The sequence below is a fragment of the Lucilia cuprina genome, chromosome 5 (genome assembly GCF_022045245.1).
Source record: "Lucilia cuprina isolate Lc7/37 chromosome 5, ASM2204524v1, whole genome shotgun sequence".
Taxonomy (NCBI): Eukaryota; Metazoa; Arthropoda; class Insecta; order Diptera; family Calliphoridae; genus Lucilia; species Lucilia cuprina.
This window is the reverse complement of record NC_060953.1, coordinates 3,467,153-3,480,870: the sequence shown is the minus strand read 5'-3', so window position 1 is coordinate 3,480,870 and position 13,718 is coordinate 3,467,153. Positions and strand designations below refer to the sequence as shown.

Below are 13,718 nucleotides of genomic sequence, written 5' to 3'. Positions count from 1 at the left end.
AAATAATTATAAACAATAGTATATCTAGCAGGCAATTTGTTAAAGTATTTATTTAAAAATAAGAAAATAACAAACAAAATTATAATTATTAATTAATTAAGTTTATTCAAGTAGTTGGGAATAAATAAATTAAGTGGGTGTTGGTTTTCCATTTTCAATAAATGAATTTTTATATATTTTTTTAAATTCAACAAAATAATACTTTTACAAACAAGCCAATTACTATTATAATAAAAACCAAAACTAAAAATCACTATTGAATTTATTAAAAATATTTTTTAATTTTAAAAGTTAAAATTTATTGTTATTAAAGGGAAAAATGCTAAAAGTTGATGAAAATATGTCATGTTCTTGAATGAGTTTGTGGTAAATTGAAGTGATTTTTTTGTTGAATGTAAAACTGTTTGATTTTTTTTCCTTAATTTCTTGTTAAATAGTTTCAAAGTTTTATTAATTTCATTTGTTGCTTGTTTGTTCTGTTTAGTTGTTGGTTGTTTGCCCTTAATTCTTAATAGAATTTTTACTTACCTGATGTCTACGCACACCTTTATCGCCCAGTAATGTACCGCCTTCCTCCTTCATATCGAAACTTCTTGAGAGTTTTGTGGCCAACTCCTAATTTTATATTTATATATATTTTGTTTTGTTCAGTTTTTTTTACAATATATATAATTTTTTTATTTTGATTTGTTAAATTTACATTTAAGTGTGTGTAGAGAGAGAGAGAGAGAGAGACAGAGCCCATTTTAGAGTTATTTTTAGGGCGCGGTTTTTTAAATTGAAAAAAATTTTAAAATTGTAAAAAATTAGAGTTGTATTTATGAAAAACAAATTGCTGTTAAAGTGTGTTAGAGTTTAGACATTAATAATTTAAGCTTATATTTTATTAAATTTTTTGTGTTTTAAAAAAATTTGCTTAATTTATGTTTTTATTTAATTTTTGTTATTTCCTAAACACATAGAATTGAGAACAATTAACATTTCAAAGTGCTTTCAACACAGTACGAAAATTGAGGTTTTAATTGTAGAGAGGTTTTGTGGACTGAGAGGGGGTTAGGAAGAAAAACTGAAATTTATATTGCAGAGAAGAACTTTTTACCGTAATATGATCCCTAAACCCAGGAGTTCTTATATTGAACTAGAATCGAACTAAAACTGAACTAGAACTGGCCTAGAATAGAACTAGAACTGAACTAGATCTGAACTAGATCTGAACTAGAACTGAACTAGAACTGAACTAGAACTGAACTAGAACTGAACTATAACTGAACTATAACTGAACTAGAACTGAACTAGAACTGAACTAGAACTGAACTAGAACTGAACTAGAACTGAACTAGAACTGAACTAGAACTGAACTAGAACTGAACTAGAACTGAACTAGAACTGAACTAGAACTGAACTAGAACTGAACTAGAACTGAACTAGAACTGAACTAGAACTGAACTAGAACTGAACTAGAACTGAACTAGAACTGAACTAGAAACTGAACTAGAACTGAACTAGAACTGAACTAGAACTGAACTAGAACTGAACTAGAACTGAACTAGAACTGAACTAGAACTGAACTAGAACTGAACTAGAACTGAACTAGAACTGAACTAGAACTGAACTAGAACTGAACTAGAACTGAACTAGAACTGAACTAGAACTGAACTAGAACTAGAACTAGAACTGAACTAGAACTGAACTAGAACTGAACTAGAACTGAACTAGAACTAAACTAGAACTGAACTAGAACTGAACTAGAACTAGAACTGAACTAGAACTGAACTAGAACTGAACTAGAACTGAACTAGAACTGAACTAGAACTGAACTAGAACTGAACTAGAACTGAACTAGAACTGAACTAGAACTGAACTAGAACTGAACTAGAACTGAACTAGAACTGAACTAGAACTGAACTAGAACTGAACTAGAACTGAACTAGAACTGAACTAGACTGAACTAGACTGAACTAGAACTGAACTAGAACTGAACTAGAACTGAACTAGAACTGAACTAGAACTGAACTAGAACTGAACTAGAACTGAACTAGAACTGAACTAGAACTGAACTAGAACTGAACTAGAACTGAACTAGAACTGAACTAGAACTAAACTAGAACTGAACTAGAACTGAACTAGAACTGAACTAGAACTGAACTAGAACTGAACAAGAACTGAACTTATTACACAAAAATACAATTTAGTACTAAAAGTAAAAAAAAACTAAAATTTTATTTTTAAGACAGCAAAAACGTAGAATTTAGTACTAAATAGTGCAAAATAGAAGTTTAGTACTAAAAGTACTATATTGGTATCAAAGATTGCCTAAAACTTGAACAACTTTCACAATTAAAGTTAAAAATATTAGTACTAATTATGAAAGAAAACAATTTTAGTACTAAAAATATTATTCTATCTATTAATGTAACAAAATAATTTAAAATTTCAAAGGCTTTTAGTAAAAAAAAAAACTTAAGAGGACTTTGTGTTTACTTTAATAACATTTTAAGTACTTTTTGTGGGAGTACCTACTTGAATTTAAATTTTTTTCAAATCAGTTCATAATTGAATTTATTTTTAAAAAGGTGATCGCACAGAGGCTACATACATAAATACGCTGTAAAAAGTTCTTCTGATAAAGAAATTGTTTGTTCTTGTCAATTAAATTTGTGTTTTTCCACTTGAAATGATAACGATCGTTAACATTTTTAAAATGTTCACATTTTGTTTTATTTATAACTTTATTACTTTTTGATTTTAACGAATTTGTTAAATTTGTACGTTTCTGTGTAGAGGAGTGTTTTTGTGTAAATTGTGTTAATATTTCTTTGAATGATTCAATATTGTTTAATTTTTTATTAATTTTATTTTGAAAAATGATATAAATGCGGCGTATTATTATGACTGAGAATTGAGTTATTTAGAAAGTATAAATATGTAGAAAATAAAGAAAAAAATCTAAATTGCAATTACAGGTAAATATTTTAACTGATGCACAATTGTTTATGCGCTTTTTTCAAAGACTAGTGAAAATGGACACACTACAAAATAGTTTAGTAGACTACAATTTATATTGAAGTAAAATAGGATAGTTTGTTTTTGTTTCAGAAAAGCTCTACGATTACAAGTTTATTTAAACAAAATTACATACTAAAGTAAAAAATCAAGCTCAACTAAGAACACACTAAAACTACGGGTGGGTGTTTTGAGACTAAAGTAGGAGGAGAGGGTGTGGTGTGAGTAGGTGTGTGATTTTATTATATAAAAGATAAAAATAATAAAAAGAAACATAAAAAATTACGAAAGGGAATTGATATCTGAGACTTTCTTTGTTATCAATTTTATTAATCAACTAAAAATTTGTAGCAGAATTAAACAAAACCTGGACTAGAACAGAACTAGAAGAAAATTAGAACTAGAAAAGAACTAGAACACAACTAGAACAGAAATAGAACAGCACTAGAATAGAACTAGAACAGAACTAGAACAAAACTAGAACAGAACTAGAACAAAACTACAACAGAACTAGAACAGACCTATAACAGAACTAGAATAGAACTAGAACAGAACTAGAACAGAACTATAACAGAACTAGAACTGAACTAGAACTGAACTAGAACTGAACTAGAACTGAACTAGAACTGAACTAGAACTGAACTAGAACTGAACTAGAACTGAACTAGAACTGAACTAGAACTGAACTAGAACTGAACTAGAACTGAACTAGAACAAAACTAGAACAGAACTAGAACAAAACTACAACAGAACTAGAACAGACCTATAACAGAACTAGAATAGAACTAGAACAGAACTAGAACAGAACTATAACAGAACTAGAACTGAACTAGAACTGAACTAGAACTGAACTAGAACTGAACTAGAACTGAACTAGAACTGAACTAGAACTGAACTAGAACTGAACTAGAACTGAACTAGAACTGAACTAGAACTGAACTAGAACTGAACTAGAACTGAACTAGAACTGAACTAGAACTGAACTAGAACTGAACTAGAACTGAACTAGAACTGAACTAGAACTGAACTAGAACTGAACTAGAACAAAACTAGAACTGAACTAGAACTGAACTAGAACTGAACTAGAACTGAACTAGAACTGAAGTAGAACTGAACTAGAACTGAACTAGAACTGAACTAGAACTGAACTAGAACTGAACTAGAACTGAACTAGAACTGAACTAGAACTGAACTAGAACTGAACTAGAACTGAACTAGAACTGAACTAGAACTGAACTAGAACTGAACTAGAACTGAACTAGAACTGAACTAGAACTGAACTAGAACTGAACTAGAACTGAACTAGAACTGAACTAGAACTGAACTAGAACTGAACTAGAACTGAACTAGAACTGAACTAAACTGAACTAGAACTGAACTAGAACTGAACTAGAACTGAACTAGAACTGAACTAGAACTGAACTAGAACTGAACTAGAACTGAACTAGAACTGAACTAGAACTGAACTAGAACTGAACTAGAACTGAACTAGAACTGAACTAGAACTGAACTAGAACTGAACTAGAACTGAACTAGAACTGAACTAGAACTGAACTAGAACTGAACTAGAACTGAACTAGAACTGAACTAGAACTGAACTAGAACTGAACTAGAACTGAACTAGAACTGAACTAGAACTGAACTAGAACTGAACTAGAACTGAACTAGAACTGAACTAGAACTGAACTAGAACTGAACTAGAACTGAACTAGAACTGAACTAGAACTGAACTAGAACTGAACTAGAACTGAACTAGAACTGAACTAGAACTGAACTACAACTGAACTACAACTGAACTAGAACCGAACTAGAACTGAACTAGAACTGAACTAGAACTGAACTAGAACTGAACTAGAACTGAACTAGAACTGAACTAGAACTGAACTAGAACTGAACTAGAACTGAACTAGAACTGAACTAGAACTGAACTAGAACTGAACTAGAACTGAACTAGAACTGAACTAGAACTGAACTAGAACTGAACTAGAACTGAACTAGAAGTGAACTTGAACTGAACTAGAACTGAACTAGAACTGAACTAGAACTGAACTAGAACTGAACTAGAACTTAACTTGAACTGAACTAGAACTGAACTAGAACTGAACTAGAACTGAACTAGAACTGAACTAGAACTAAACTAGAACTGAACTAGAACTGAACTAGAACTGAACTAGAACTGAACTAGAACTGAACTAGAACTGAACTAGAACTGAACTAGAACTGAACTAGAACTGAACTAGAACAGAACTAGAGCTGAACTAGAACTGAACTAGAACTGAACTAGAACTGAACTAGAACTGAACTAGAACTGAACTAGAACTGAACTAGAACTGAACTAGAACTGAACTAGAACTGAACTAGAACTGAACTAGAACTGAACTAGAACTGAACTAGAACTGAACTAGAACTGAACTAGAACTGAACTAGAACTGAACTAGAACTGAACTAGAACTGAACTAGAACTGAACTAGAACTGAACTAGAACTGAACTAGAACTGAACTAGAACTGAACTAGAACTGAACTAGAACTGAACTAGAACTGAACTAGAACTGAACTAGAACTGAACTAGAACTGAACTAGAACTGAACTAGAACTGAACTAGAACTGAACTAGAACTGAACTAGAACTGAACTAGAACTGAACTAGAACTGAACTAGAACTGAACTAGAACTGAACTAGAACTGAACTAGAACTGAACTAGAACTGAACTAGAACTGAACTAGAACTGAACTAGAACTGAACTAGAACTGAACTAGAACTGAACTAGAACTGAACTAGAACTGAACTAAACTGAACTAGAACTGAACTAGAACTGAACTAGAACTGAACTAGAACTGAACTAGAACTGAACTAGAACTGAACCAGAACTGAACTAGAACTGAACTAGAACTGAACTAGAACTGAACTAGAACTGAACTAGAACTGAACTAGAACTGAACTAGAACTGAACTAGAACTGAACTAGAACTGAACTAGAACTGAACTAGAACTGAACTAGAACTGAACTAGAACTGAACTAGAACTGAACTAGAACTGAACCAGAACTGAACTAGAACTGAACTAGAACTGAACTAGAACTGAACTAGAACTGAACTAGAACTGAACTAGAACTGAACTAGAACTGAACTAGAACTGAACTAGAACTGAACTAGAACTGAACTAGAACTGAACTAGAACTGAACTAGAACTGAACTAGAACTGAACTAGAACTGAACTAGATCTGAACTAGAACTGAACTAGAACTGAACTAGAACTGAACTAGAACTGAACTAGAACTGAACTAGAACTGAACTAGAACTGAACTAGAACTGAACTAGAACTGAACTAGAACTGAACTAGAACTGAACTAGAACTGAACTAGAACTGAACTAGAACTGAACTAGAACTGAACTAGAACTGAACTAGAACTGAACTAGAACTGAACTAGAACTGAACTAGAACTGAACTAGAACTGAACTAGAACTGAACTAGAACTGAACTAGAACTGAACTAGAACTGAACTAGAACTGAACTAGAACTGAACTAGAACTGAACTAGAACTGAACTAGAACTGAACTAGAACTGAACTAGAACTGAACTAGAACTGAACTAGAACTGAACTAGGACTGTACTAGAACTGAACTAGAACTAGAACTGTTTTCAAAATTTTCAAAATCTCAGAACTGTTTGGAAGGAAAAACAAACCAAAAGTAAATAAAATATTAAAATTATTATAATTGAAATTATGACAAAAAATTGTTATTAATGAAGTGCATGATTGTAACTAAATGTTAAATTATCTAAGGGAAAACTAAACTAATTTAAATATAAATGAAGTTGAAATTGAAATAACTTAAATACAGGGTGACTCATGCGTTATGGTGCAATTATATTTTTCAAGCTTTTCATTTTGAAAGTTTGTTTTTTTGGTTATTTGTGGTAAATACTGTTTTTTTTTAGCATAATATTTTAGACAATACTTACACATTGATAAAATTTTATTAAGTTTTTTTTTTAACTTTACAAAAAACTAAAGTTTGAAAAAATAATTTCTTTGAGTTTTTTTGGGAAACACTATTTGCAAAATACTAATAAAAACGTTTTCAAATACAAGTGCAACATAGAGTTTTGTTTTAAAACAACTACAAAAAAGTTAATATAAAAAAGGGAATTCAAAAATAAAAACACCTATTTTATAAACTAGTGTTAAAAAGGGCTTAAAATAAAAGCAAGCTAACTAACAACAATTGGAACTGAATAAAAGAAAAATAAAGTACCAAACAGGTTAAACAAATTACGCTTAAAATTTTAACAGAAACCTAATATAGCAAATTAAAAACAAAAATCATAAATGAACGTAGGCAAAACCATTTTTTTTTTTTTTTTTTTTGAAAAAAGTTAGATTTTTTTTGGTAAAAAAATGTTAGTAAAAATGTGCTTTTTAAAAGAAATATTTGAATTTATTTTTTATAATCTGACTGTTTTAGTTTGGTTCTGAATTGTAAGGGGGTATTTTGAGAGTAATAGTTTTTTGTTTTTGTTTGTTTTTTGAAATTAATTAAAGAATTTGTTGTTGTTGTAGGATTTTAATGAAAAATACAATTGCACTTACAAGAGGTCGTCCCCAATACCATGATTTGACACGTTGTGTTAAACCACCCAAATGTGAACGTAGTCCATCTAGGTAGCCTCCCTGAAATGTACAATGAACGAGAGAAAAAAAAACCACAAGAAAAAAATAGAAAAAAAGGAAAAAATCAGGGGATAAAAGAAAGAAAACAAAAATTGGAATAGAAAGGGTATTTTTGAACGTAGAACGTTTAGAGGTTTTTAGTTTAAAAGGATGTTTTTTAAATAAATTTTGGCGATTTTGTTTTTTTTGTAATAAGGAAACACACATATTCAATAAATATTTACAAATAATCACAAAATAAAAAACATAAAAGCAAGAAAAAAAGTAAATTTTTATACAAATTTTTTTTAAATTTTCAAATAAAACTCATTAAAATTTATAATGAAAAATATGACATGTATAAAAAAGAAACAAAAAAACATATAAAAATATAACTAAGTTTTAAAACATTTAATTACTATTTAAACAGGGAAATATATAAAAGAAACTAAAAATAAATTAATTAATTACTAAATACTGGAAAATAATGTTTATAAAAACAAATAAATAATTGTCTAAAAAAGAATTACTATTTTAGAATAACTGAAAACTCTTCTGCTAAATGATAAAAGAAAACTATTTCAAAAATTTTAACTAAAACCTAACCTAAAAATCTAAAAACAAATAACATGATTATAAACTTTGTTTATTTCAAAATAGTGTTACCTACACTAAAGCTTTTAAACAAAATCTAACAAAAATTTACATTATATTCAAAACTATTCTGTAACTAACTAATATTGTTAAAGGATTGTTTAAGTGTGTGTGTGTTTTAAGTGTGTTTCTTAATAAATCTTGTTGGTTGTTTCAAAATTTGTCTTTTATCTGTATAAAAAAATGATTTTTTAATCCTGTTTTTGTCTACACAACAACCTGTCCGAAATGGGTATATTGTTTGAAAGCTTAAAAGCTTTAAATTATTTCAGTGTATGCGATGATTATGATGTTTATGATGTTTTAAAACTTACCTGTTCCTATTAAGAGCAAATTAGTTTATGTGGTTGTATAAAGAGTGAGAGAGAGCAACATGAAAAGAGAAAGAAAAGAGGGATTATTTTTATTAAAACAAATTTATTTAAAATTTTGTTATAATTCTGGAAAAATTATCGATCACAATTATAAAATAACTAGACTATATATTGAACACGAATGATCTTAAGTATTGTATATACTAAAGTCAAGACAAGTCTATAGTATGTTCTGCATCCTAGTCTATAGTCTAGTTTATAGTCTAGTCTATAGTGTAGTCTATAGTGTAGTCTATAGTCTAGTCTATAGTCTAGTCTATAGTCTAGTCTATAGTCTAGTCTATAGTCTAGTCTATAGTCTAGACTATAGTCTAGTCTATAGTCTAGACTATAGTCTAGTCTTAAGTCTCGTCTATAGTCTAGTCTATAGTCTAGTATATATTCTTATCCACATATTCTGGGCTATAATCTAGTCTATGGTCTCGTATATAGTCTAGTCTATGGCCTAGTCTATAGTCTAGTATATCGACTAGTCTAAAGTCTAGTCTGTAGTCTAGTCTATAGTCTAGTCTAGTCTATAGTCTAGTCTAGTCTATAGTCTAGTCTATAGTCTAGTCTATATTCTAGTCTATAGTCTAGTCTATAGTCTAGTCTATAGTCTAGTCTATAGTCTAGTCTATAGTCTAGTCTATAGTCTAGTCTATAGTCTAGTCTATATTCTAGTCTATAGTCTAGTCAATTGTCTAGTCTATAGTCTTGTCTATAGTCTAGTCTATGGTCTAGTCTATAGTCTAGTCTATGGTCTAGTCTATAGACTAGTCTATTGTCTAGTTTGAAGTCTAGTAGATAGTCTAGTCTTTAGTTAAGTCTGAATTCTAGATGATAGTCTAGTCTATAGGTAGTATATAGTCCAGTCTATATGTTAAATGTTAGGTCTAGCCTACAAGCTCTGCTGGAATACAAATTAACATTGAAATGTTATTTTTAAGAAGTCACTTGTCTACTTCTTTTTTTTTGGCTATAAAACCTAAAAAAGTAGTAAAGAAAATAAAAAAATGTAATAAATAAAAATATAGTATGTAAATAGTTTAAGCAACTACGTAGGTAGCATTATACAAAAATCTAATTGTCAATAGTAGCAACATCAACATAAATATACAGGAAATATTATCTAGCATCATTAATAACAATTTTGTTCCAGAAACGAAGAGAACAAACTATTTTTCCAATTCTTAAAATATTTTAAAATCTTAAGGCTTGTTATTCAAGAGATTTTTTGTCATTAATAACTAAACCAATTATTTTTATTTGTTTTACCACACATGTCTACGCTTTTGAACATCCTGTTTAAGTATTCTACCACGTTTAATGATCTTTTTTTTTATTTCCAAACTGTTAACTGCTTTTTCTAATGAATCGTAAAACTAATGAAAAATTATACGCACAATTGTAAAATAAACTAAACTAAACATTTTCACGCTTGATTATGAAAATATGGGAAAAATATTTAAGCAAAAAGTCAAGAATCATATAATTATATCTAGAAACTAGCAACAAGATTAAGAATTTGTAAAGAAAAAAAATACAATTTTAAATAAATTAATGAGGTGTATTAAAAAAACTATAAGCTTCATTACTTGGTAAATACAACTATTTTTAAAACAGGGGGAATTATACAGTGAGTGGCTGGGAAACAATAAAGTGTTATGTTTTTTGGTCTTAGTCTACATCATTGTCTATAGTGTAGTCTATAGTCTAGTCTATAGTGTATATAGTCTAGTCTTTAGTGTCTTTAGTCTAGTCTTTAGTCTAGTCTATAGTCTAGTCTATAGTCTAGTCTATAGTCTAGTCTATAGTCTAGTCTATAGTCTAGTCTATAGTCTAGTCTAAAGTCTAGTCTATAGTATAGTCTATAGTCTAGTCTATAGTCCAGTCTATAGTCTAGTCTATAGTCCAGTCTATAGTCTAGTCTATAGTCTAGTCTATAGTCTAGTCTATAGTCTAGTCTATAGTCTAGTCTATAGTCTAGTCTATAGTCTAGTCTATAGTCTAGTCTATAGTATAGTCTATAGTCTAGTCTATAGTCTAGTCTATAGTCTAGTCTATAGTCTAAGTCTATAGTCTAGTCTATAGTCTAGTCTATAGTCTAGTCTATAGTCTAGTCTATAGTCTAGTCTATAGTCTAGTCTATAGTCTAGTCTATAGTCTAGTCTATAGTCTAGTCTATAGTCCAGTCTATAGTCTAGTCTATAGTCCAGTCTATAGTCTAGTCTATAGTCCAGTCTATAGTCTAGTCTATAGTCTAGTCTATAGTCTAGCCTATAGTCTAGTCTATAGTCTAGTCTATAGTCTAGTCTATAGTCTAGTCTATAGTCTAGTCTATAGTCTAGTCTATAGTCTAGTCTATAGTCTAGTCTATAGTCTAGTCTATAGTCTAGTCTATAGTCTAGTCTATAGTCCAGTCTATAGTCTAGTCTATAGTCTAGTCTATAGTCTAGTCTATAGTCTAGTCTATTGTCCAGTCTATAGTCTAGTCTATAGTCCAGTCTATAGTCCAGTCTATAGTCTAGTCTATAGTCTAGTCTATAGTCTAGTCTATAGTCCAGTCTATAGTCTAGTCTATAGTCTAGTCTATAGTCTAGTCTATAGTCTAGTCTATAGTCTAGTCTATAGTCTAGTCTATAGTCTAGTCTATAGTCTAGTCTATAGTCTAGTCTATAGTTTAGTCTATAGTCTAGTCTATAGTCTAGTCTATAGTCTAGTCTATAGTCTAGTCTATTGTCTAGTCTATAGTCTAGTCTATAGTCTAGTCTATAGTCTAGTCTATAGTCTAGTATATAGTCTAGTCTATAGTCTAGTCTATAGTCTAGTCTATAGTCTAGTTTACAGTCTAGTCTATAGTCTAGTCTATAGTCTAGTCTATAGTCCAGTCTATAGTCCAGTCTATAGTCTAGTCTATAGTCTAGTCTATAGTCTAGTCTATAGTCTAGTCTATAGTCTAGTCTATAGTCTAGTCTATAGTCTAGTCTATAGTCTAGTCTATAGTCTAGTCTATAGTCTAGTCTATAGTCTAGTCTATAGTCTAGTCTATAGTCTAGTCTATAGTCTAGTCTATAGTCTAGTCTATAGTCTAGTCTATAGTCTAGTCTATAGTCTAGTCTATAGTCTAGTCTATAGTCTAGTCTATAGTCTATAGTCTAGTCTATAGTCTAGTCTATAGTCTAGTCTATAGTCTAGTCTATAGTCTAGTCTATAGTCTAGTCTATAGTCTAGTCTATAGTCTAGTCTATGGTCTAGGATATAGTCTATTCTATAGTCTAGTCTATATTCTAGTCTAGTCTATGGTCTAGGATATAGTCTATTCTATAGTCTAGTCTATAGACTAGTCCATAGTCTGGTCTATAGTCTAGTATGTTGTCTTGTCTATTGTATAGTCGATAGTCTAGTCTATAGTCTAGTCCATAGTCTAGTCCATAGTCTAGTCTATAGTCTAGTCTATATTATAGTTTATTATTCTTTTGTCTGCCGACCTATTTATTTGCCACCCACTGTATTTAAAGTTTTGGTTTAAGTTTACCTCTGTTTTTTGTGTAAATTTCTATGCGTTTTCTTATAACTAGTCTGGTTTCTAAAAGTTATTATTAGGTTTTGCCGGTTACACGATTATTCTCAAGGGATTTGTTTTTTACTTTTGCCAGACTACACAAACAACCTTACAGGAATGTGCCAAAGAAGTTTGTAGATCATAAAAATGATCTAGCCACAAAGAATGTCTGAGAATCTTAAACAGATCTTTAGTGTTGTGTTCGTTTTTTTTCGTTTGCAATTTTAGTTTGGGATGAGGCCAAGTAACTTTAGAACCAAGTTACCAATTATATTTTTTTGTATTTTAGTTGGCTGTTTTTACGTATTACCACAGATACTATTTTGCCAGCAAACACCCAAGTAAAGTTGTAAGTAGAAAAAATAAAAAATCTACCGCCAATTCAACAATTTTGACCTACGTTGTTGTGAAGATTCTTTTCTTGTATTTTTGTATTCTTATGGCTTAAATATTATTTAAGACGTTGTTTAAGTTGTATTTTTAAAGCCGCCAAGAATCTGGACAAAGATTGCATTTAGAAGGCCATAAATGCGTGTGCGTCTGCGTATGGTCTAGTACTGCTGTGTGTGACGACGACGTTTAGATGTGGTACGTGAGTGAGTGTTTGTGTTAGCCAAGTTAAAAAGCTATAAAAACGTAAAGTGTAATAACATGTATAACAATATTGTTTTGCTGCTCTTTTTTGTTCTGTTTGTATGTCTGGTTTAAGATCGTTGTTGCTGTTGTTGTTAGCAATGTTAAAATAAGTAAGAGTGTTTGTTGGCCATCTCATCATTATACCATGCCATATACCACTTCTGGCCATAACCATATACACACGCTCAACACACAACTTTGTGTGTTTACCTGTACATCTGTGATACGAGGAGAAGAGGGGAGTTACCTGTAGTTTCCATATGCATGTGAGAGCTTTTTTATGCTTTACTACTCGTTAAGGCCATAAACTTTGGTCACAAAACTAAACTGAAATAAACAGAACTAAAACTAAACTAAACTCTTTTTATCGCCATCAACATCATTATCATCATCTTTGGCCAAGAGACATATTACAAAAACACAAAAAACACAGAGAAAGATCTTGAGAAAGCCAGACACAAACAAAATGCGGCTAAAAGCCAAAGCACAAACAGAGTCACATTATGGACAGTAAGCCAACAGCCAACTAAAGTAAAAACAAACTAAAAACTTTAACAACAACAGCAAATATGTACATACGTACATATTTATATGAGCTTGGGTATGAGTGGTGGAACAAATTAAAGTTTTTTGTAGTTTAAACAACAACAATAACAAAACTAATGGTTAAAGTTTGAATTGGAACAAGCATAACAGACAATAACATGAGCTACACCTTGTATTCTAAAAAGAATTGAATAATAATAATAATAGACTAGACTATAGACTAGACTATAGACGAGACTATAGACTAGACTATAGACTAGACTATAGACTAGACTATAGACTAGACTATAGACTAGACTATAGACTAGAC

The 13,718-nt window shown here is 30.4% G+C and overlaps 1 protein-coding gene across 4 annotated transcripts in view; it reads right to left on the bottom strand.

Moving 5' to 3' along the window:
* The window catches only part of LOC111685211 (whirlin), a 98,334-nt gene that overhangs the window by 2,667 nt on the left and 81,949 nt on the right, over window positions 1-13,718 (bottom strand). Inside the window, exons 9-11 of one of the 4 annotated variants that reach the window (XM_046951045.1) lie at window positions 8,623-8,628; window positions 7,595-7,675; window positions 529-615 (exon numbers count right to left, since the gene is read on the bottom strand). In XM_046951045.1, the coding sequence (XP_046807001.1) occupies window positions 529-615; window positions 7,595-7,675; window positions 8,623-8,628 (174 nt within the window). The remainder of the gene's footprint in view (window positions 1-528; window positions 616-7,594; window positions 7,676-8,622; window positions 8,629-13,718) is intronic. The other 3 variants (XM_046951047.1, XM_046951046.1, XM_046951048.1) reach the window with 3 other exon arrangements.